The following is a 26192-nucleotide window of genomic DNA, read 5'->3' as shown; positions in this document are numbered from 1 at the left end:
CCTGTCAGTCATTACTATCCTCATGTGACAAGTGAAATCTCCTGCAGCAAGCTTAAACATGTGATAGAGATTGCAGGTATTTCAGTTCTGCTGAGCAAAAAAAGACAGGTCAGAATGAAGCAGGGACAGCCAAAGAAAAGCAGACTACCACAAAGCGGAAAAGTTCTGAAAAATCAGACTATGAGGCGAAAAGAAAACGCAGCTTTTTGGTTTCATGGACAAAGGAATTTCTGTGGCTGGAACACGACAAGATAAATGACAATGTTCTGCCAGGTGTGTCATCAGTTCCCTTCGATTTCTGACTCGACAAGTGCTTTTGTTACTGGAACCAGTAATTTTAGGAAAGACACCATCAGAACCCATGAGAAATCCCTGCATCACAAGAAATGCATTGGTGCTCACTCTGCAGAGTCTTTCCCAGAACAAACACCAATTGCAAAAAACATACTAAAAATAAAACAAGCACAACAAGAAGTCCTGAAGAAACTTTTCAGAACAGCATACTATGTTGCAAAAGGTGAATTACCATTGGCAAAATTTAGCGGTCTTTGCAGACTTCAAAAAGCAAAACCTAGACCTTGGTTCCACTTACCTCAATGACAACACTTGCAAAGAATTTATTGGAGCAATAGCACAAACTTCAAGAGACCAGATTGAAAAGGAAATTTAAGAAAGCAGGTTCTTATCAATTCTTGCAAATGGCAGTACAGACACTGGTATAATAGAACAGAAGTTGGTTCATGTCAGATATGTGAGAGATAATGGGACATATACACATACATGATCAAATGTCAGCCAGTCAAGAGTGCAAATGCTGCAGGTGTTTTAGAAGCTATTGATGAGGCAGTGAACACCATGGGTATCAGGGAAGACACATGGAAAAAGAAAGTAGTGTGTGCAAATTTTGATGGAGCTGCAGTAATGATGGGTGAGAAAACAGGAGTAGCTGGGAGACTGAAACAGAGGAAACCCCACATCATAACAATCCACTGTGTGGCACGCAAATTAGAGCTAGCCGTGCTGGATAGTGTGAAAGGCTGTGAGTACCTGGTGAAATTTGAAGATACACTGAAAACCATCATTAAGATGTACTACTTTTCCCCCAAAGAAGCGAAGAGAACTGACAGAAATAAGTGAACTGCTAAAAGAGAAAGTGGCACATTTCAGTGGTCTGAAGAGCACACGGTGGCTTCCAAGCAGGCTAAGATGTCTAAAGGCTGTGGAAAAAAATTACACTCCCACTGTTGTTCATATGGAGAATATGTCAGGAGGAAGTGATATTATGTCAGAGGATGCTGCCAAAGCAAAGGGGGTGGTGCAGGAGATGAAGACTGAGAAATTTGTTCGCTTCTTGCATTTTATGTTGGACTACAGGACCATCTCATCCAAGTGCGACCTGCTAGAAGAGGTGAGGCCACAGACCACAGAGGCCCTTGGTGCAAAGATTCAGAAGATTATTGACAACACAGTTAAGTACATGGACAGCAGATTTAAAAGTCTGCATGAAAAGCCTCTCTCTTGTTTCAAAGTTTTTGACCCTTCCACTCTTCCCCACCCCAGAGAAGAGCTGGCAAATTATGGGGATGAAGAGGTGGACTATCTTGTCACACATTTTGCCAGTTTGCTAAATGAGGAAGAGAAGGAGAAAATTCCACAAGAATGGATGGATCTAAAAATGTGGCTTGCAGAACACCGTGGTGGCAAGCTAGATTGCTTGTACAGAGATCTCCTCTCTGAGAATCCAGAACACCTCTCTCATATCTTGTTGCTGGTGAAATTAATGCTGACACTTAGTCCATCGACAGCCATCTGTGAGAGAGGATTTTCTTGCATGAACCGAGGGAAGACAACATATCGTACCTCTCTACAGCCTGAAACACTGAATGACTGCATGCAACTCTCCATAAATGGGGAATCAGTTGAATCTTTTTGCCCAGACAAGGCAATTAATTTCTGGATGTTTTCTGGAAAAGGTTCAAGACACCTGGAACATAAAACCCCAACAAGAACAAAGAGCAGAGAAGCGGAGACCGATGCACAGGAGGAGAAAGCTGATGAAGGAGATGCTATGCCCTCAATGTCGAGTGGCATTTTCTTATCTGTGACTTCAGTTGATATTTCAGATTCAGAATCTGACACAGACTGAATTATGTTCTATACTGTTTTTACAAGTTCACAAACCAGCCAGTCTGGAACCAACAATCACGCCACAGTTAAAGTCACAGAGATCACACTTTTTCCCCATTCTGATGTTTGATGTGAATATTAACTGAAGCTCTGGACCTGTATCTGCATGGTTTTATACATTGTGCTGGTGCCACTTGATTGGCCAATTGGATAAATGCATAACTGAGCGGGTGTTGCTAATAGTGGATGGTAAAAAAAGTGGACTGTGAGCATACAAAATGAAAAACCTACTAAAAATAGTCCTTTTTTTGTTTGTTGTAATTCTTTATTTAGGCTGTATTATGTTAGCAGTTGCAGCTACCTACCGCTTCCTTCAAGCAGCTCAGGTCAAAGAGGTCAAAGGTTAAACATATTGAAAATAAAAAATAACTGTATAATGTATGTTACTTTCAATAATCAATATTTTTTAAAAAGCAAAGTAAAGTCTTTAATTGTTGCTGTATTATTCTTACTAATAAAAAAACCAAACAGACATTTTCCCATATTTGATTTCAGATTTAAAGGTTAAAAATTAAATGAATGCAGAAGTATACAGACCTGTCTGGCAGCAACAACCATGCCATGATTAACGTCAATAAGATCTTTTTTTTTTATTTTTTTTAAACCTATTCCGATTGATGTGAAGCACTGCTGCAACATGATTGGCAGATTGGATAACTGCATGAATAATCAGGTGTTTATAATAAAGTGGCCAGTGAGTGTACATATAGAATAAACACAGGTTATACTTGCACAGGTGCTCTACATACAGTCAGGCCCATAAATATTTGGACATTGACAAAGTTGTTATTTTAGCTGTCTACCACATTATGTTGGAGTTAAATTTAAATGAAGATTTTCAGTTTTAATTCAACCTTTAAATCTGAAAGTTTGCACTTTTCATATTCATTATTTAATTAAACTCCAGTACACTATGTTCAAATATTTATGGACCTGACTACAAATGAGACACATGCATATGCACATATTCCTTTCTCACTCAGTCAACAGGGCATAGAGGCACACTCTGCATGCACAGTGTATCTGCATGTATACATTTCACATACTTACCCATATGAATGGAAGGATTCTTCTGGTGTTTTCCAATAGCTTTATCATGTTGATGGTGGTGATGGTGAAAGTGATCTTTATAGTCTAAAAATGTCCCAAAGAATTTTTACAGCTATATCAACTGATTATATATTGCATATCATTATTGAGCATAAGACAATTTCTATGTAAATCACTGAACATGCTCTAACCTGATTGGTTGTCAGCATGCAGAAGGCAGGACTTAAAATCAATCTGCACAAGGAGGGCAGGACAAAGGAAGCTGAAGTCATTAACAGAGAGAGTCGTTTCTTGGGACATGCCATGCATCTGCAGAATCATGGTGGCATTCTGGCACTGAGATAAAGAGAGTAAGCAGAAAGCAAGAAGCCATTACATGTGATATCAGTGACTGTGCACTGGCTCTTGACACAGGCTTCTGAATTTCAGCACTTCCTACGACTGTGTGTACAAACATGTGGTGGATGCAACATAAGTGTAGTGTTATACCCCTTTGAATGTTTCAATAACCTATGTTTGTGCCTCTTGGCTGTACTGAAGTATAGTATGCTGTGAGGCTTCAACAACTAATCAACTAAATCTATAAAAATATAGATTATAAATGATAATAAACGGCTAAACTCTGTCTTGGGAAGAATTTAATTATCAATTAGTTGAACTGTGTTATGAAGCATGCTGTGGTGCACTGTCACTTCATATAGACCGAAAATACATTTGATGTAAATAGCAGAGCATGTTACAACAGAACACTTCCTCTAAAGGAAGTCTTGACATTACACTACACTGTTGGCCACATGACATAACTTGTTTCCATGCGAGTAATATTTCAATTTGTAATCATTCATTTGTGGTCAACGTTAGGAACAGCAGAAGCACAATATTCCTGGTTAAAGCTATTTAGAAGTTCTGTAGTAGTATTAGTTGACTGAAATGCTGCAAAGAAATATTTTTAAATAATATCTTTGGTGTTTACCTCATGACTGTTATAGCTTAATGGGCTATGCTCATCCTCATCATGGTGGTCATCCAGGTTGTGTGTGGATGTGCTCTCACTGTGGTATGTGTCGTTGGAGTATGTTGCATTGGGCTGGGAAGAGTCCGAGTCCATGAGGTTGTAGTCTGCACTGCGTTCTACCCGGCGTGATTTGGTGACATATGACGGTGTGGTCAGGATAGCAGTGGGATCAGAATCTCTCTTCATGTAGAGATTGTGGTGAATATCCGATTGGCTCTTCTTCATGGAAATAGAGTCAGGATGCACACTGGAGGTTGAGTCACTCTTTTCCACACTTGAAACATCACCATCCTTCTTGCTACCAGCAGAATGTATGGGTGCGGCATGTTTGTGTGCATGTGTTAGTGAGTGTGTATGCAAGTGTGTGTGTTCATGTTTGTTTCCATGGTGTTGCACTGTTACTCTCCTGATGCGGTCTAGTCCCAACCCCTCAAGCAGCTTTCGCAGACCAGACAATGAGATGGTCCCATTCTCACCATACTTCAGGAAAAGTGCACGCAGATGCTGCTGCTGTGTTCTCTCTGCTAAAAGACTGTCCGTCTCTACAATAAGAGGGTTGCAGTTGCCATTTGCACCCAACAAGCAGGCCCTGAACAGCAGCAGAGCCACCACAATCAGGAACCGTATCCACACTGCCATCTGTGGAACAGTGATCTTTGCTGCAAATATTAGCAAGCAATTAGAAGTTGTAACTTGATAAAACCATGCTTTTCATTTTGGTGGCTACACTTAGTTGTCCCTCAGTATAAACAAGTGGGTGATTTTACATGTGCATGATGCCCTGTGATAGATAGATAGGCATATTCCTGCCTCATGTCCAGTGGCCCTGGATAAGCTCTGGATCCACCACAACCCTGACCAGAATAAAGCAATTACTGTAGATGATCAATGAAAAAACCCAACTCATTTATATTCTCAGGTCTTAGAGAGCTCTTGAAATGAAAGTCATATATTAACATTTAATATCATATATCAACTGGTTATAGCCTTTTACTTGCAGGACTTTTATCAGAAACGACCCATTTCTCTCGAAACTTTGTGTACTACACTGCAATTTTTTACCACCGATATACTTATTACTGAAGTACACTTCAGCAGACTGTCTGAATGATTATACATACAGCATTACATATACACCCACTACACAATTAAAAAAAACAGATTTACTTCCTACTTAATAGTGTCGGGGTGACGTAAACGGTTACATCATGAATCGTCAAAAGCCATTTTAACCAACACTGCATTTTTGATTATTTTTTAATTCATTAAATGCGAATGATGGTCGGCTACTGAGCTGAATCACGTGTTCGATACGAATATAAAAGCAGATTGTATTCATAGACGTTAATAGTGGTTGGACAATAAACGCCATATGTCGAGCATCTCTGGAGTGCCTCATCTTAGCAATGTCACCGAGGGCAGGACATTTTCACTATGTATGACACGTCCTGCAGCTCCGTTTAAATATTAACAATAATACAAATATACTGCACTTTTAAACTCTCTCTGTTTCCCCAAAGTTAAACGGTGTGTGAAACAAAACGCGAGGTTAGCAAAACAACATTACGCATAGTTCCCCCGGATGCGGCCTGATCGGTGCTTTCAATCGCACTCTTTTTTTTTTTTTTTTTTTTTTTTAAATAGATAGACCAGTGTAATAACAGACCCCCAAGCTACTAACCTGAACAGGAGCCACTCAGCGATATGTAAGAGAAAGAAAGCACTTTTTCAGCTCTACTGCTAATTACACGTCATTAAAACTCCGTGTGTAGGTCGCGCCGACTACTGAACTGCTCCACTTAGACGTCGTAGATGCACTTCCCATTGGTGAAATCAGACACGTGGTGCATTTACTTACCTCGGAAGTGAAATTGAAACATGCTCAACCCTCTTAAAAGTCATCAGATTTGCATGGATTACAAATTATACTTACACAGATTTTTCCAGCCAGTAAATTTATTTAAAACCAGTGTGCTCTTAAAGTAAATTTTCAAAGTCAAAATTCATTATTTGTCAGCAGTACTGCTAATGTTGTCCCATAAGTATTCAACTCCTTAGGCTAGTACTTAATAGAACAATTTTTTGTTGCAGCCTGTTAGGGGTAATTTCCTACCAGTTTTGCACACTGTTGGGGAGTGATTTTCACCTATTCTACCTGGCAGATTTTCTGCAATTTTCAAACAGTGCCACAGATTTTCAATGGGATTAAGATCTGGACTTTGACTTGGCCACTGTAAAACATTCACCTTTTTTTTTGTTTGTTTTTAACCACTTCTGCATTGCTTTGGCCTTGTGTCTAGGACCATTGTCCTGCTGAAAGGTGAAGTTTCTCCCAGGTTTGTTTTTAGCAGACTGAAGCATTCTCCCTTCAATTTTGATTTTGGTAGAGAGGATGAAAGTGTCCCCAGAAGAAGGTTGGTGCCACCACCCTGTTTTACTATAGGGATGGTGTTAAATGAAGTATTATCTGCCATAGGTTTGCGCCCCACATTGTGCTTCGAAACCTGCCCAAATACAGTATCTCAATCTTGGTCTTATCATAACAAAAATCCCCACATCACTGGATCGCTCTCCTGCTTTCATATGACTCTTCTTGAGCAATGGTTTCTTTCTAGCCACACTCCAATACATTCCAGTTATGCAGAGCTCATGATTTGTTTTGTGCACTTTCACTCCTCTCTCAGCTGCTGTACTCTGTAACTACTTCAGAGTGACTGTTGGCCTTAGTGTGGCTTCCCTCACCAGTTTCCCAGTTTCTGTCATTTTTGTGAAGGGCCTTGTCTAGGTAGTGCTTGAATGGTGTGATGCAGCTTCCTCTTCCTCACTGTCACAGTGCTTACTCAGATGTCCAACCTATTAGGTATAATTTTACACCCTATTCCTAAGTTATGATATTCTATTACCTTATCTTTAACATCCTTAGACTGCTCATTAGTCTTCATTTTCACTCCTTTCCTTCAGACTGACAGTCTTTTTAGTGACAGTTAAACTGAGGTGGTCTTTGTTCAGAAAATCTGAGTTGTTTTAATATTTCACAGGTGAAGGCAATTATAAGTAAATTGTGTCCTCATTAAGACAATATCTTTCATCTAGAGTTTCTAGTGTGGTAGGAATATTACATTCTAAAGAAAAATATCAAGTTAAACTCACAGAGACACAACTGACTCCAGAATAATACGTTTATTCTCATCATGGCCAGGGAGGAGAACTAAAAAGAACAAAGTGATACATGCAATTAAATAGTTTACTGCACAGGTATGATTGGTTACAAGTAGACAAAGAACTTCATCCTTATTGGCCAAATAAAGCTAAAATTAGCATGAATGATCCTAAATGACTATATAATTAGAAATGGAAGTACATATACAGTAAAAATCTAATATAACAGCAAGAACATGAGAATTTTAGGTTCCAGGCCTATCCCATCCATCATGCATAGATAATTGAGATTATTGAGCAAGGCACCGAACCCCCAACTGCTCCCCGGGTGCCGCAGCAAAAAAAAAAAAAAAGGCTGCCCACTGCTCCGGGTGTGTGTTCACTACTGTGTGTGTGCACTTGGATGGGTTAAATGCAGAGCACAAATTCCGAGTATGGGTCACCATACTTGGCCACAAGTCACTTCACTTCACTTCACTTCACTTGATAAGAGGACACAACTGCAACTTTAGTTACCTTCAGTGCAGGTGCCCTAAATCAGTCCTGATAGAGTAGGACTCCCTCTATGCCTTACGTCAGGCCTTCAAAAACATCTCCCTACATCCTTACACACAAGTCTAAATAATAATAATAAGTACAGTAGCCTTTTTTCCCCATCCAGTGGGCATTTACCATAAACTGCTATATATACTATGTATGTGTACTCCAGTTTCTGTGTACCACAGTCTGAATGCAGACAATGTGCTGTGCTTGATGTAAGTCACGATTATGTCTAAAAATGAGTAGTATGTTGTGCTGGCAGTGCAGTTAACCAGAAATTAATTTTGGTGTAATGAGGAAATATACAAAATAAAATCATGATTGTTTTCCTGATCTGCACAATTAAATTGTAAATGTGACATGCTCATTTCAGGTGAATGTCAGACAGCAGTAGGAGCGCTGATGACTGATATTTTTTTGTTATTTTAATCATTTAAGCCACAACTTGTCTGTCAAATGGTTCCACTGAAAATGATTAAAATAACAATGATTGGGGGAAATTACACCTTATATTATAAATCCTTTTCTGTTTTTCTTTTGCAGTAAACTCCAGCAGGCTACTTCACTGGCTCTCAGCTCTATAGCTCTGTGTTTATAGTGTAGCTATCTGGCTAGGCTTCTAAACTGAAACAGAAAAAATGCATCATCACAAATGGCTAATCCTGTTTCTCATCACAGCAGCTGGTATTAAAAAAATCTTTTTCTATAATCAATATAACAAATGTTATTACCTAATAGTGCATACATTTAAATAGTTTATGTTAGCCTGGAAACATCCTTTTCTAATGTCAGAACATAGGTTCTTGAGATTATTTGATAGAACTGTTATGAGTGACAGTGCTAGGTCAGTGGTGAAGATGTTGGACTACTGATTAGAAAGTCATCAGTTCAAACCCCAGCACCGCCAAGCTACCACTGTTGGGCCCATGAGCAAGGCCCTTAACTGCTCAGTTGTATAAATGAGATGAATGTAAGTTGCTCTGAATAAGGGCATCTACCAAATGCCATAAATGTAAGTTTAAAAAAAAAAAAAAAAAAAAAAGATAGACTTTAGGGTCTCACAAAAATGCCTTTAGTCTCATTGTTTACCTGTGACACTCACATTTTTTGTACACTCAATGCATACCAAAGCAAACTTTGTTTCACAAAATACTTGCACCTTGCAGTGTGTAATTATAGCAACACTGCAATATCAAATGTAAAATTTGGGTCTGAAGCAGAGAACCACTGCTCTAGATCAAGCATTTCTGTCCTTGACTCAACAGCATCTAAGTTACTTTTGGTCTTATCATGGAAATGGAAGAGTAATGACTGCTATCAATATATCACTACCTCTGCTGCCAATCCTACAGCCCCTGTCTCTACATGCTGATTTTTTTTACTCTGTATCTAAAGGAGATATGATTTGCAGGAGGCATTATGCCCAGACCTGCTCGGCTTTTGTCCATTGTTGCATGCTGCTGACTGGCATTGAGCTGCATGTCACACATCAGCAGTGTGATACACAAAAATTGCTTTAGCTCATTAATGGCAAAAAATCGTCCAGGACACATGGTAGCCCCTGATCCAAATGGCATATGGTAATAACGAACCTTCTGATTGCCTTTGTAAAATTCTGTCTTCACCTTCCCATTCTCCACAAACCGGTCAAACTGGTACTGCTGCAGGACCAAACACACACATCACCATGTAAAAATGTATAATAACATTCATTCAACTTCAGTTTTAGAATTTTACAAGCTTATTATCATAGCTAATCAGAGTCAGACCGATATTCTCATTACTGTTCCCCTTTGCTTTTAGCGTTGTCTCCACAGCCAAAGTGGTTTGCCTATATAGTTACCTGTGGATTTGGGTAGATGTCAGGGTCCAAGTGGGTGCTCTGGGGGTAAAGAGCAACTATGTCTCCTTTACGCACACAAACTGAGGAGTGCGGGTTCAGACGCAGACAGAAATCCTCCTGAACCACCCGGATATTCATTGAGATAGAAGAAAGACGGAGACTCTCATTAATAGCACTCTCTACAGTGGAGAAAGGAACCGAGAGAAAAAAAGAAACAGGTACAGAGGGGGAGAGAGAGAATGCAATGAAAAAAAAAGGGGGCATAATTTAGCAGTTTTCTGCAAAGCCTTTCTGCATTCTTCATCATTTAGGTTTACTGTTTTAACCCTTGTGTGTGTGGGCACATGTATGTGTCAGTATAAGTTACCGAGGTAAATCAGTTTCTCAAGTTGCTCTCGAGTCACTATGTCACGACTAAGAATAGACTCAGGCTCCTTTTCTCCAAACAAGCCCATTATCTCCTCTCGCACAACTGAAAATGCCTGTGGGCTGGAGAGAAGGTGGTATAGACACCAGAAGCATGCTGAGATAGTGTTCCCCACTGATGCCCACAGAATTGCAAAGTGGTGAGCTAGAGAGGGAGAAAGTTTTGCAAGGTTCTGTAACAATGGTTAAACCCAACTGTAAAACTAAAGGGAACTAAATGCTGTCTGGGCCACTCATTTCTTTTAACGTTAACTATTTGATTTACCACATTTTTTTCTTTCTTATTACTCCACTTGAAACATGTCTATATTTTACCTGCTTTGTCCAGGTCTTTGAGTGTGTCGTACTGTTGGAAAAGATCCTTACGTGCCTGTATGAACTCTGATGGACTGGTCCATTCTGCCATTCGTTGAGGATGGAAAAACCTGATTAGTTGCTCCCGAATAGATTTAGTTCTTCCCAGCAGACCAATGGGTATTCGGGTGATCAGCAGAGGAAACATTGCATCAAACTTCCTAAAGTTATCCCGCAGTGCATCTATCCACCTCTCCCTGTGAAAGTGTGCGTGAACATCCATGTTTGTGTGTGGGGGTCGTCCATACAGTGTTAGAAAAGTTGCCTTAAACATCACACGTTCACAGAACTCATATAGGCCCTCCTCCTGCCACTCACACTCACTTCCAACCTCATGGCTGGACAAGAAGTCTTGTTGTAAGACCAGCTGTAAGTTTCCCATCATTTTGAGAGTGAGAAAGTTAAGAGCGGAGCCCTGAAGCAGCAGGAATGATCTCTGGATTTTGTCACTCAAGCCAGGGAACCTTCCAGTGCGTACAGCAGGGTAGCCAAAAGTTGTGGAAGCTGCTGCATCTGAAAATTCATGGAAGTCCAGCTGCTTCCCCTGCTTAATGACAGCTGGGTACAGGAGTGGGTTCATCACAAATGTCATGTATTTACCTACAACAGGACACATACACATGCAAACACACAAATTTTTAAATGTTATTTTCTTATATATTGACCAGCACTGTAATTCATAGTTATTGTTGTATGATACTTAGCAACCAGCATTCTGTGTGATATGACAGGAAGGCCAAACTCCAGGGCCATGAGGGAGATGTCTTAGCTTGGAGATCATTATCCCTGTGCCCTGCAAATTATGTCCTAATCAAAGTGTGAAGCCTCAATAATAAATCAAATAATATCTATGCAGAGAATAGCTAGCGTCTATAAATTTGATACTAACTTGACAATGATGAAAAGGGCTATAGAGCCAAAAGAAAACATCCTGTGCTTTAACTGTTTTGCACCCCCTGTAACATTTACTGCACTGTACCACTTTCATGTAAATAAGGGTTTAAGCCCAATTGAACACTGTCTAAACAAAGACTGGATTCTTAACAAACCAACTAGATGCTCTCCACCATTCACACAGCTCTCTTAAGATCCCACCAGAGCATCTCATTAGGGTTGAGGTCTGGACTTTGACTTGGCCATTCCAACAGCTTGATTTTTTCTTCTTAGCCATTCAGATGTCCCTTTGCTGGTGTTCTTGGGATCAGTGTCCTTTTGAGTGACCCAATTTCAGCTGCTGGACAGCTTGCCTCACTTTTGTCTCAAGAATATTCTAGTATAAAATGGAGTTCATCGTTGTCTCAAGGACTGCAAGTTTCCCAGGTCCCATGGCTGCAAAACAAGCCCAAATCATCACCCCTCTATCACCATGCTTGACATTTGGTATGAGGTGTTTGTTGTGATACCCCGTATTTGGTTTTTGTCAAATATGGCACTGTGCATGATGACCGAACATCACCTTAATCTCATCAGTCCAAAGGATATTGTTCCAGAACAATCTTTGATCAGATGCAATTTTGAAAACTTAAGTTGTGCTGTCATATTCTTTTTCCTAGCCACCCTTCCATGAAAGCCATACTTGTTCAGTCTTTTTGTGATTGCGCTGTCGTGAACATAAACATTTAATGTGCTTACAGAGGCCTGTAGGTCACACGATGTGGCTCTTGGATTTTTATTTATATCTCTGAGCATTAAATGGTCTGACCTTGACTGAATTTGCTGGGATGCTCACTCCTGGGAAGATTAGCAACCGCTTGAAGGCTCTTAATTTCTAAAGAATCATTATCACTGTAGAATGGTGAATTTCAAATTGTTTGGAGATGGCCGTATAACCCTTCCCAGATTGGTGAGCAACAACAATTGCTTCTCTGAGAACATGGCTGATGTCCTTTCTTCTTGGCATGATTTAGACATCACCGTGAGTGCCCCAGAACACCAAACTGTCAAAAAAATTCTGCTTTTATAGAGGTAGTCACACTTCTTAATGAATAACTAATCTTGTGTATTTCATTAGTAACACCTGGCTGCTAATTTCTTTCTTAATGGTTTACTTTTTGTGGAAAAAATGACTACATATTGAAATCTGCCCCACAGTACATGAGCAAACTCTTGGTCTATTATGATCCACCATGCTTGCTTTGCTTTAAATAAAAGGTGCAGGCTGTTTGTCAGTAACTAGTACAGTGCAGACTACAGCATCGGGTAGTGTCTTTTTTTTCCCTACAACACCCCCCCAACTATGGAACAGCTTTCCAATTAGTGTTCAGGACTCAGACCCAGTCTCAGGCTTTAAGTCTAGGTTGAAAACCTATTTTTTTTCAGTCAGGCATTTTGTTTTTCTTAGGTAAAGGCACGGATCAGGTGGGTTCACAGGCATAGAGGTTCTCACATGATTTCTGAGGTGTGTTGACGGCGCTGCTGCTGTAAATGGTTTCCGACACTTCCAAAAATCAGTTTGTGCCCAGCTTGTGCCTCTCATGCTTCAGAGAATAATCTCACATGGATACTGTACAGTCGTATGTAAGAACTGCTGCTTTAATCGTTAAGACTATGTTATGACTAAATCCAAGGATTTTAAAAATTCTTTAACATTAGCGTGGACTGTAGATCATTGGTGAGCTAAGTTTCCATCAGATTTATGCATATAAAGCAAACAATAAAATGAAACTGCTGTAAAAATGTTTGCTAATTTTTTTTGTTTTGCTTTGTTGGTTGTGTTTGACATGATTTCAGCCTTTCAGGTACACCGATCAGCCACATCATTAAAATTACTGACAGGTGAAGTGAATACCGTTGATTATCTCGTTACAATGGCACCTATCAAGGGGTGGGATATATTAGGCAGCAAGTGAACAGTCAGTTCTCAAAGTTGATTTGTTGGAAGCAGGAAAATGGGCAAGTGTAAAGATGTGAGCAACTTTGACAAGGGCCAAATTGTGGTAGCTAGATAACTGGGTCAGACCATCTCTAAAATGGCAGGTCTTGTGGGGTGTTCCCAGTATACAGTGGTTAGTACCTACCAAAAGTGGTCCAAGGAAGGACAGCCTGTGAACCACTGACATGGTCATGAGCGCCCATTACGTGCATGGGGAGCGAAGGCAAGCGCATCTGGTCCAATCCCACAGAAGAGATACTGTAGCACAAATTGCTGAAAAAGTTAATGCTGGCAATGATAGAAAGATGTCAGAATACACAGTGCATCACAGATTGCTACGTATGTTGCTGCGTAGCCGCAGACTGGTCAGAGTGCCCATGCTGTGAGCATGTGAGCATCAGAACTGGACCATGGAGCAATGGAAGAAGGTGACCTCATCTGATGAATCACGTTTCCTTTTACATCATGTGGACAGCGGGGTGCACATGCGTCGCTTACCTGGAGAAGAGATGGCACCAGGATGAAAGAAGGCAAGCTGGCGGAGGCAATGCTCTTGGTAATGTCCTGCTGGGAAACCTTGGGTCCTGGCATTCATGTCGATGTTACTTTGCCAAGTACCACCTACCTAAACACTGTTGCAGACCAAGTACACCGCTTCATGGCAATGGTATTACCTAAAGGCAGTGGCCTCTTTCAGAAGGATAATACACCCTGCCACACTGCAAAAATTGCTCAGGAATGGTTTGAGGAACATGACAAAGAGTTCAAGGTGTTGACTTGGCCTCCAACTTCCCCAGGTCTCAATCTGATCGAGCATCTGTGGGATGTGGACAAACAAGTCCAATAAATGGAGGCCTCATCTTGCAACCTATAGGACTTAAAGGATCTGCTGCTAACATCTTGGTGCCAGATGCTACAGCACACCTTCAGAGGTCTTGAGGAGTCCATGCCTCGACAAGTCAGAGCTATTCTGGCAGCACAAGCTGAACCTACACAATATTTGGCATGTGGTTTTAATGTTCTACAATGCACTGATATAATCTAGTTTCTTATCAAGGGTGATTATGGAGTTTAACTCTTATAGGGGCTCAGTCCTTATTTGGAATGTTTGATTTGCAAACAATGAATGGGGAAATAAAAATACTTCTTCAGACTTCTGCATAAAGGCACAGTCATTTTTGTGTGTACATGTGTGTGTATACTTGTGTACAGCATATCACCTCTCTTTCCATCAGCAAATATGCAATGTTACCTTGTAGGGAACATGAGATATGTCAGAGGTTTAAATTGATAAACATTAATTAATCAGTTACTAAAACACTGCTAAGGCAGTGTTTCTCTCTCTCTTTCTCTCAAACTGGTCAGTATTGCTGACTCTCCATATGTAACTGTGGCGGGATGAATATTGGCACCTGCCCCTTTAAGGCATGTTCCTAATTCAGGCAGTAATTAATAGTGATTAAGTAATTAATAGCCAGTCTGGAAATGTGTATATAAGTTGCTGGTAACTCACTGTGCTCTAAGCTTTTGAGCACCTGCTCATTCTTGTGGTGTTTCTTTGGCTAACACTAGTGCAGTATATCTCTATCTTTCTTAATTCTTTTCACTTTGCGTCTGTCCTGTTTATATAATGATTTAGCAAAATTTTCTACCCTGTTAAAGACTAGGGCTGTTGGATGAAGTTTAAGCTTGTTAAGCACAGTTTAAGCTCATTCAGCTTGCAAGTATCAAAGCATGAAGCCTGGATTGTCCCCATGAATCCTATTTTTTGGAACAACATTAATGCTAGGTCTAAGTTTTCTGGTATGCATCCAGTTCTTTGGCATGTAGTCTTATGTTGTATGTAATTTGTTACATTTTTTTGTTAAGTTAATATTATCAGTTGCTAATTTCCCTGTTTACAAGTTTCAACATTAATTTTTTTGGCATTGTGGTCTACGTCCTGCTTCAGACTAGGCTGCTATTTTGCCTCTTTGGGAGTTTTGCTCATGACTGATTGTCAGCGGTTACTGCTGCATTCTTTATATGTATTTTTTTTATGCAGTCTTGATTCAGTTTTGGTCTGAATTTATCAAATTGACTGAATTCAATTCAATTCAATTTTATTTTTATAGCGATTTTAAGAATCTGGCCAAGACAAATGTACTCTGCAATAAAAGACCAATAAATAACAGTTAAGTAATAATCTTTAGTCTCAAAGATAAATTTATAAACTTTCATAAATTTCATAAATGGTACCATTTCATTGTTCTACCGTACTTTGTCGAGAAGTTATGAGGCATCATGATCATCAGACAACCCCCTCCCTTGCAGGCAAATATACTCACCTGTGTATAGATAATTATAAATCTTTATCGTGAAATATCTTGAAAACTTTAGCCAACCAGCACCTTTATCACCTGTTTTCTAAATCATCTAATCAAAATATGTAAGAATTAGCACATTTTATCTCTGAGGTTGATAATTTCCCAAAATTTGTAGACCAGTGTAATTGTTCTTTTTGTTATTTCTGTTAATAGGAGCTGGGGTCTCAGGTGAGGGGGCTGGTAGACCTGGTGGTGGGTATTCAATGCATGCTCTTTTCCTCACCATATCTAGATAGTTCATCTGTGGTTGCTGTGTATACATGTGGCTTACTGGCGTCATACTCAACCACGCAAATGGATAGCTTATCTTCATCTGGTAAGCTCTAGCCCTGCTCCTTTGTGTTTTTTTGTTTTGATTAGTTTTGTGTTAAGCAAAGTTGTTCTTCATAGATTGATGTAATACCATTTTAGTGCTTGATTTATTATTCATATTTTTATAAAAAAAAAAACAGTTTTTGTTTGAAAATCTGCCTCTCCTCATACATATGAACCTGTGACTTTGGTCTCAGTTAATAGTAACTTGGTGTACTCCCTGGGTGCAAGTCCCAGGGTGGCATAGTCTGCTACATCTTTAAGGGTAAAATATTCTAAGTCCTTGCCTACCCCTTTTGCCAAATGAAAAAAACGGGTCAAAGGGTTTTTAGAATCGGCTCATGGAGGTTGTTTCAGTACAGACAGTATGCTGTTTGTACTGATGAGACTATTTACAAGATCCATTTTACAGATTTAACTATTTTGTCTTGCCTTCTATCTTTGCATTTTTGGCTTCTCCATGCTGCTTTCTCTAGTTTCCCTACTATCACAAGCAAACACATTTTTGTATGTCTTTGATTTTTTTTTCTCACTTTTAAATTTGTATCTGTCTGGAAGGTAATTGGAAAGATGTTAATAAAGGAGTGAAATTATATTACGGTGAATTCATTATTGTGGACAGCACAGGTGTATTTATGCATGTACTAGACTAATACTTCTTGCACTTGTTTTGACTACCTGTTGAATTTCCCACCTGGTCAAAACAACACACCTATAGATTGCTAGCTAAAGTTAATGCAAATAGCTGCACTAAGTAATGACAGTGTTGGCTAAGGTGCATGGTGGGTTGGTGTCTATTTGTGTGTGTGTGTGTGTGTGTGTGTGTGTGTGTGTGTGTGTGTGTGTGTGTGTGTGTGTGTGTGTGTGTGTGTGTGTGTGGGTGGGTGATTATAACCTGTTGCAAGCTATAGCATTACAATTAGTGACAGGAATTTCGATTCTTTTCAGAACATTTGGCTCACCTCACCAGTAAAGTTTAATTCTTTTGGCTCCCAAACAGCTTGACTTTTTTCCTAAACCGGAGAAAGATTGCTTTATATTTTGATCATTTGATTGTTCTTCTTTGCCTAACTCTGGCTGAAATTGTTTCATGATATCTTACTCTACTTTCTAATTAACAAAATATTACTTTTCATTTTATTTTCTAAAATCTATTAAAATAATGGTTAAATCAGCAAGGCACTACAAATATGCATAGAGTAAGCATCCCTGCATTTTAATATAATAATGTTTTGTGTCTGCATCATTAAGGAGATTAATTTTAATTTATACTGATAATCACCTCCCCTAATACACAAATGTCACTGATCATGACACATCACTAGCTATAGCAGACCATTACATTATCAGTCAAGACATTCTTGAACTTTTGAGAATACCTATTCAGATGTTTGCTGGCTAGCTTAGTAATGCAATCATGTAACACAACCTGACTTGTGCTGGTGTATAAAGATTTGGTTATAGCAAATGAAGTCTTCCTCCAAGCCCTATAACAAAATCCATGTAAAGATCATAAACGTCCACCAGAAGTGAGCAGAGGGCAACAGCAGTATGCAGTAAGCAGATTGATTCTGTGAATAAGATTCTGAAAAACTTTGCACTAGATTCTTTGGTTCGGTTCAAAATAAGTAATCACAAAATTAAGAGAAGGATTCTGAAGAAAGATTGCTGATTGTTTACTGCTATGCTGCTGTTCTTGTCAGCTTACAATATTAAAGGAATTTGTGTTAGAGAATGATTGAATATTGCTTAGAGCCCATTGACGGTTTAATAAAATTTCAGAAAGCAATGCATTACAATGGCTAAACTTACACTTAAGCTAAATTTACACTTAATACAGAAGATCATATGGACTTAGAAGGCAGTATTCATCTGATTGGTACTTATTCATATTATGATTGATGCCATTATGCTATAATGGTGCTCTAGATTGGTTCGTTTTAAATGACCAGCAGTTTTTACGTGAATGGCTGAATGTTTGAAGTCTAATTGTCATTGTTCACGATAAAAATTAAACTTTTTCTAACAAAGCTGTCTGGCAAACATTTTCTCATTTCATTGTTATTGCTCTAATTCTACTCTTTTTAATTAACCATATGACAGATTAGTGGGCCTGTGAACACCCACAGCTAGTATTCTTTAGTGTTTTTGCATACCATAACAGATTCCCCACCATGACAGATTAAGACCCTGCTTCAGAGTCAGAAGTGATCCAAACTCAGCAGCCTAAATAACTTGTTAATATAAATGCCCACATCAGTCAATGATTGATAAAAATAACAAGAAGCCGAGAAAGCAATCTGAGGAACTTTCTAGGCATATGGACGACCTGGTGGCAGACACGGCTCAGCTGCAATAGATGATTCTGCAATAGAAGTGTGACCATGCATCCCAGTGTGTCCCTCAACAGAGCCTTCCTTAATACTGTAGCTCAATGCCCGGTCTTCCTTCCCAGTCCTCATTCGGGGAATGCTAGGATGCTGTGTCTACCTGTGCTCTGGGAGATTTTCCAAAGGTGAAAATTACTCAATAGTTGCAATGCAATGTTTAACTACGGCCTCAATATCCTCTGCCAGCCCACATGCTGACAAGCTCTAAGCTACTCTCAAAATGGCAGTCCCAAGTAGGACTGGATATTGACATTCAAACCACAGCATATCTGTAGGGGATCTGATCAACATCTCACTCCTAGCAGCAGGACACCTAGGCCAGAATATGGGATGACTCTCCACCAACCAGCCTGATGCATGTCGCTAAGTGTGGTTATCACAGTCCATTTTTACTGGATGTGTATAAATCAACCTTGCGAAATCTGTCCTGTGTGCTAGGGTCACTCTTTTTGTCTGCCACCAAAGAGGCCCTGGAGAAGGGAGGTCAGGTTTCAGAATCATTAAAACCAGTTAAAACTACATTCTGCACCCACCCAATTAAATTGCCTGTACAAAAATTTTGGTTTATATATTCATATCTAAGAATTTAAAAACTACTAATGAATTTAATAATAAACAAAGGATTCTAGAAATCATTAATCAAAACAAATTTGCAAAAAAAAAAAAAAAAAAAAGAAGAAGAAGAAACCATAGTTACTGAAACAAGCCAAAATGTTTACATAAGCAATCTTATATTCTGTGATTAGCTACAAAATTAACTAGGAATAAGACCACCACAGAAGCATGCACACCATCAATATTTAGTAGTGATGACTTCATGATTTTTTTCAATGACAAAATTGAAAATATCAGGCAAAAAATTCAAACTATAAATTTAAAGCCAGACAATTTGTTAACTAACCCTGTAGATAACAATATAACTATCAGATCAATGATTAGAATATTTTACTCCCCTTCAAGAGACCGAACTAATTTCTCTAATTTCATCATCAAAATCATCAACTTGTGTACTAGATCCCTTACCTATATGTTTCTTCAAACAGATAATTCCAGAAGCAATCGAACCTCTTCTAAAAATAATCAGTTCTTCCCATAGCACTGGCTATGTACCTAAATCATTTTAACTAGCAGTTAATCAAAGCCCTGACTAAAAAAACCTTACCTCGACCCCTGTCAGCTATACCTCGACCCATAGTCCAACTATAGGCCACTATCAAAACTCCCATTTATCTACAAGATCCTAGAAAAGGTTGTAGCACAGAAGTTATTCTCATATCTACATAGTTTTCATGAATATAGTCAGGATATAGGCCTCATCATAGCACAGAGACAGCCCTGGTTAAAGTGGTAAATGACCTACTACTGGCCTCTAATTGTTGTGGGTTGTGTCTCCTTGGTTGTGTTGCTTGACCTTAGTGCAGCTTTTGACACCACTGATCATACTATTCTCCTTGATGGACTGCATTTGCTACAAACAGTTCTCAACACTCAAGTACCCATCACTGAACATTTGATAACTTCAACAAAATAGACTTCATGTTAAAACTATAATGAATTCAGAAATAATTCTGATGCTTATATTCATAATTTGCTCATAAACTCATAAGTTCCTGGTTACACAATTGCACTTTTTGACCATATAGTACACAGTTATAGAAGGGACATTATTTACAATCACACTATGTGGTGTCACTCAGATGAGGATGGGTTCCCTTTTGAGTCTGGTTCCTCTCAAGGTTTCTTCCTCATATTGTCTCAGGGAGTTTTTCCTTGCCACCTTGTCATTATGGATATTTATAATTTATTTATATTTATATATTTCTGTAAAGCAGCTTTGTGACGATGTCCATTGTTAAAAACGCTATACAAATAATAATGAATTGAATTGAACTATCAGATGTATCAATCATCAAGACAGCTAAAGGTCAGACAGCTCCTCTGGTGGGTCCTTCCATGGTTAGCCTCGCTGAGAGCAACTCACCTGCTGGGACTGTACATCGTGTACCAATTCTGGGAAAGGTGTAGATACAGCTGGATTTCTTTGTTAAGTCAACTTATTAGCAATTGTGGTTGTCCCTGGCAGAGTCAGACAGGTATAGGAGGCACTGGCCCATGACTTGCCTCAGCATCTACTGTACACCGTTCTGCCACTCTACCACTGATTCTACCCTAGTTGCACAGAATTCAGCAACTAGACCTAAGTGTCCTAATCATATCCCCATGATGGCTGGCGAGGCTTTGGTTTCCACTGTTACTTTAGTAGTTGTCTGAAAACCCACACTGGAAATATCTGTTATCCCAAATGAATGGCAAGATGGCATCTCTCTTAGGGCTCATTAACTTATTATAATCTTTGAGAAAGAGGTGAGGTATCTCAATCCACAACAATTCCCCAAGAGCTACACATGGAAACTTTCCCTTGTGCTGGAGTCCCATACGGCCATCCCTTATGAGCCAATGCATGATTACAAACTGAAATGGTTATCGCAATGTCATATTACCATGTTGTTGTTCCTATTTAGGGGTCGCCACAGCGGATCATTAGTCTACATATTTGATTTGGCACAGTTTTTACACCAGATGCCCTTCCTCATGCAACCCTCCCCAATTTTATCTGGGCTTGGGACGGGCACTGAGAGCGCACTGTTGCACACAACCCCAGTGGCTGGGGTTGGTTCCCTGGCCAGGAATCAACCCCGGGCTGCAGCAGTGAGAGCGCTGTGGCCTAACCACTAGTCCTCCAGGGACCCCGCAATTTCATATCACCATGAACCGCAATAATTAATCTTTCTACTCAAAATATATGATGAAATCGAATGACATTGTCATCACTCAACAAATTAAAACAATTACAAAAACTTTTTTAACTTATCTATTTATTTATGTATTTAGTTATTTGTTTGTTTGTTTATTGCACTGTCTTGGTGGTTGTACCTGCAATCAGTACAGTGAAGACATCTCCATGACACGTCTGTAGTTGTCGTAAGAACTGATAAGAATCATTCCTGAATTCCAGAGCTTTCCCCAGAAATGGAATCCATCCTTTTATCAGTGGAGGCTCTCCCTCTCTCCTTCAAACACAAAGGCACCATTGACAAGGGGTCTTTAAGATGCACTTTATAAAATTTGTCAGGTGCATCTTAAGGCGATTATGTGGTGTATTCATCAATGTTTAACTATTCAGAATAACAGTTAAAAAAATTAAATGTTTTGCTATATTTTCTTGAAAATTGAGTGATTGTACTGAGGACACTAAAGGCACCTTATGTTGATAATGACCCATACATACATACACTACTGGTCAAAGTCCAGTCCTTTTTGGACATGACTAAGGATATCAAAACTTTGTAGGACAGTAGAATTTGTTTGGTATACTGGAAATAAAAAAAGTTATTTTATGCACCGATAAACTTGTTTAAAACTTGCAACGTTTTACTAAGACAGAGTGAACTAAATGTTCAATGAACTTTTCTATTAGATAAAAATCAGTAATAATAATAATAATAACGCTCATAAACACCCACGTACTGTATGTGGAAAAGAAATGTTGAGTTAAACATTACGTAAGGGGGAATTCTCACCGTCTCCTGCTGAACAGCAAAAGTAGCAAGAGAAGGGAAGCTATACCAAAAGTTACCGTCAGTAAAATCTCCAGCATATCCAGAGTTTTCCAGTAGCTTTAACAAATAGGCACGAAATCAGAACCTGAAATCAGATTAAAATTAATTTTGTCAGTGATCCCCTTTCTGGCGGGTCTAACGACGAAAAATATCGACGATTTTTAAGAAAATACAGGACACTGAATTAACTGATCGGATTCCAGAGCTCTTGCCACATCAGGGCGGTCCGTGTGGCGCATGCGCACAGAATGCGACTAGATGTTACGGCACAGATTACACAGTTTATGCAACAGACGGATATTATACTAACTGAATACTGTGTCTAGTTCACCCCACCAATTTATCAACAAACAAATGGCCAAAAAAAAAAAAAAAAGAATTCTAAGAAGAAAGATGAAAATATCCCAAAGACATCTTAGCATGTATAAACCTCTTCCTCCCAGAAATATATACTCTCATGCATACTGAACACATAAACACAATTATTTATCAATCCTATATTGCTAACTCCTATCATACTGCCCTTTTCCCAAGACTGTGTGTATAAAGACCTCTCTGTCTTCTTTTGATTCAGGTCCAGACCCTTCTCTTTCTCTCTTTCTCTCTCTCTCTCTCTGATAGGTTAGTCGATGTTGCAATCAGTCTCTGGGAGGATTGGGTGTTTTGGAAATGGCCACCACTCTTCAGTGTAATTCCGTGCAGTACTCAGATTAGCCTATGCAATCCACACAATAAGATAGCAATTTATTTATATAAATATTTATTTATATTTTTACATATACAAGTACCTTTTGCAGTAACATCACTACTGTCTGAATACACAGTGCAATTCAGGGCTACTGGCACCGTTAATTAAAAAAAAAAAAAAAAAAAATCAATATATAAAAAGAACACATGCCATAAGTGATTCTTCAACTTCTAACATGCAGGGACATTGTATAGTTATATTTTAACACATTTTTTTAAGTAGTGCATTTTTTTCATGATCAGCAGCCTTACAATTAATATTTTGTGATGCACTGGAGAGTATAACAGCTCTGGGCCCCTTCCTGTAAGGGCTAAAAGGTTGGAGAAAATTGTAAAGGGATCTTAGTTGACTACACCATGCAGAATATTTAAGCTCCTTCCGATTGTCCATGTACAAAAAAAAAACAACAAAAAAACAAAGGTTTTGGGCTAAAATGTCTTATCAATCTTAACAAGAGCCCCTAAAAACCACCAGCCACGAAAACAGCCCCAAATCATCAGTGATCCACAACCACATATTGCAATGGCTGTCAGGTGCTTTTCCTTTTATGGACTCAAACATTTTGATGGTGTGTATGATCAAAAGGTTTTTCACCAATACACTTTATTCCAATTATTAGTGCTAATTGTACATTTTGTGAGATGCTCAGGAAGGGCTTGTTTGTTGCTATACTTCAACAACAGCTTGTTATTATGAAAGTTGCATTTAAAAGTTGATAACTTGATAACCACAGAAATCAACTGAGCTGTGCAATGCTAAAACTGTGATCTTGAGGCTTGTCCCAAGCCTGGATAAAACTGGGGAGGGTTGCATCAGGAAGGGCATCTGCTGTAAAAACTATGCCAAATCAAATACGCAGACCAATGATCTGCTGTGGCGAGGTGTCAATGCAAGTTCTTAAAAAGAAATGTGCTTGTATCCAAACAAAAACAAACATCCATGTAAAAGTTATTACTGTCTTTACATTTCTGTCTGTAGGTTTCAAAGCTTGTAGGCTTTGAATTAAGCAGTTCATTCTACACAGCAAAGGTCTGCCTGCCATGGCAGCCCAAAGGGGAAAAGTAAGTCCTGTTCTCCTCCTCTAAGTGTGCACTTTATTGATGTCATCAACTGTGAACCTGTAGTGAGCAGTTGAGTCCCTGAGGGTGCATGGGTTTAAAAACAATCTGTGTATCATCCAATAAATCTATATACATTTGGAAATTAAAAAATGGAAAACAAGAGCCAACTTAAAAAAAACTTTAAAATTTACCCATTTATTGTCATGGCTATGAATTTACAATAAATGTTTTTTCTGTTTTAGCAGACAATCTAGATTTTTAAAATGATATTTTAGAATATTGGCCTCTACACTGATTTTTTTAAAAACATTTATCTGTTTTTACCCAGAATAAAAGTGGATGATCTGCTGGAGTGTAACAGTGTTAATTTTGCAGCTTGAATTTGACTGGTTGAATCTGAACTGAAATGAGCAACCTGAATACAGGTTTTTATATAGCCTACTTGGTTTTTTAATGTGAATTTTAAAATGTGAATCTCTAAAAACAGAAATAAAACTAATTTGTAAAATAAACTAATTCAAAATAAATAAATACAGATGTGTGTTTTTATATACCTATGGTGGATATAAAAAGTCTACACACCCCTGTTAAAATGGCAGGTTTTTGTGATTAAAAAAAAAAAAAAAGATAAATCATGTCAGAACTTTTCCCACCCTTAATGTGAAATTATAATGTATAAAAACTAAGTGAAAAACAATCAGAAACATTTTAAGGAAAAATAGAAAAAATAAAAAAGTTACAATAACCTTGTTGCATAAGTGCACATCCTTTTATAATTGGGGATGTGGTTGTGTTCAGAATGAACCAATCACATTCAATTTCATGTTCAAAAGTAATTGTGGAAGCAGGGGCGTGCTCGGGCGCCAGTTTGTGAATGGAGGGTGGAGCCGGAGAAGGTGAGTCGTAAGGAATGCACACCTGTGGGGAATTCTATTAATGGGTGTTTAGTGTTGCAGTGAGAAGAGGCAAGGATAAAAAGGAGAGACGAGCACTTAGAGAGAGAGAGCAACCAGCACAGAGCCGTGTGTGTGCGCGCATGTGTGTGTGATTAAAAGTGCTGAAAAGCGAAAGTTAAATAAAGTGCCTGTTGAGTTGTTCCAAGCCTGCCGCCGGATTCCTCATTTCTGCTCTTGGGAGAGTGTCACACTGGTGCCGAAACCTGGGATTTCTGAGGAAGACGCCGTCATGGAATCCTCACCACTGGCCGACATCATCACGTCCCCGCCAACCTGCACCAGACCCAGCACCAGGCCCTCCACCGGCTGCGCCGAGATCAGGAGCAGCGAATCAAGGACCTGCTCGATGCTCAGGCAGCGGTTTGGCACGCCACACATCGCCCTCACCATGATAGGACCAAAGGACGACCCGGAAGCCTTACTGGAGCTGTAGGAGCGCTCTGCAGTGGCGTGGGGCTGGCCCAAGGGTCAGTGGGTGGCCCGCCTGTTGCCGCTCCTGACCGGTGAAGCTCAACTCGTGGCCAGGCAGCTACTGGTCGCCAACATGCTGGACTACTCTGCCCTGAACCAAGCGAGTTTGCAACGGGTCAGCCGCACCCCAGAACAGCACCATCAGCACTTCCATTTGCTGACCTTCCACGAGATTGGCTGCCCGTTTGCTTTCACCCAGAAGTTCCGGGACACCTGCCGGAGGTGGTTCCTGGCTGAGGGATGAGGCGCTGAGGATGTGATTGACTTTGTGGTGCTGGAGCAGTTCATCGCCTGACCTCCGGAAGGGATGGTGGAGTGGGTCCAGTACCACTGTCTGGCATCACTCGTACCTGCGTACCTGGGGGCAGGTGAGCCCCTCCCTTCTTCCTCTCTCTCTCTCTCTCTCTCTCTCAATTTCGTGTCTCTCATCCTCCTTCCTGCCCTTTCCCCATCCCTGCTCCATGGAAACGGGGGCCAATTCCCCTGAAACCAGTTCCCCGAACCTGTGCTTTCCCTCTCCTTCTTATCCCCCTGTGTCTGTCTCCTCTCTCCCCCAGGTGGGTGAATCAGGGGCCACAGGTGTGGGAGTAAAGCCTGGGCTGGTGTGCTGGTGTTGCAGGGAGCCTGGGCATTTCCAGGACCAAAGCCACCTAATGGAGGTGGGAGCGTTGGTCTGGATCTCCGACGCACCGCAGGCCTTCCCCAATTGAGCTGGGACGTACTGCATACTAGTGAGTGTTCAAGGTGGTACATACCACACATTGGTGGATTAGGGCTGTAACCAGACCGCAATTCACCAATGCTTGGTTCAAGGTGAGGCAT

At 39.7% G+C, this 26192-nt stretch overlaps 1 protein-coding gene across 6 annotated transcripts in view; it reads right to left on the bottom strand.

Moving 5' to 3' along the window:
- The window catches only part of slc39a6 (solute carrier family 39 member 6), a 41243-nt gene extending 18862 nt beyond the window's left edge, over positions 1–22381 (bottom strand). The window contains exons 1-9 of one of the 6 annotated variants that reach the window (XM_053227390.1): positions 22096–22381; positions 21449–21585; positions 10536–11174; positions 10162–10365; positions 9795–9973; positions 9544–9612; positions 4211–4891; positions 3429–3573; positions 3238–3321 (exon numbers count right to left, since the gene is read on the bottom strand). In XM_053227390.1, coding sequence (XP_053083365.1) covers positions 3238–3321; positions 3429–3573; positions 4211–4891; positions 9544–9612; positions 9795–9973; positions 10162–10365; positions 10536–11174; positions 21449–21585; positions 22096–22172 — 2215 coding nt within the window. In that variant the 5' untranslated portion in view covers positions 22173–22381. Of the gene's footprint in view, positions 1–3237; positions 3322–3428; positions 3574–4210; positions 4892–9543; positions 9613–9794; positions 9974–10161; positions 10366–10535; positions 16927–21448; positions 21590–22095 lie in introns of those variants that run through there. The other 5 variants (XM_053227391.1, XM_053227395.1, XM_053227392.1 and 2 more) reach the window with 5 other exon arrangements.
- Positions 22382–26192: the final 3811 nt, after the last annotated feature.

The sequence above is a fragment of the Pangasianodon hypophthalmus genome, chromosome 21, assembly GCF_027358585.1.
Source record: "Pangasianodon hypophthalmus isolate fPanHyp1 chromosome 21, fPanHyp1.pri, whole genome shotgun sequence".
Classification (NCBI taxonomy): Eukaryota; Metazoa; Chordata; class Actinopteri; order Siluriformes; family Pangasiidae; genus Pangasianodon; species Pangasianodon hypophthalmus.
This window is presented reverse-complemented; position numbering and strand designations above follow the sequence as displayed.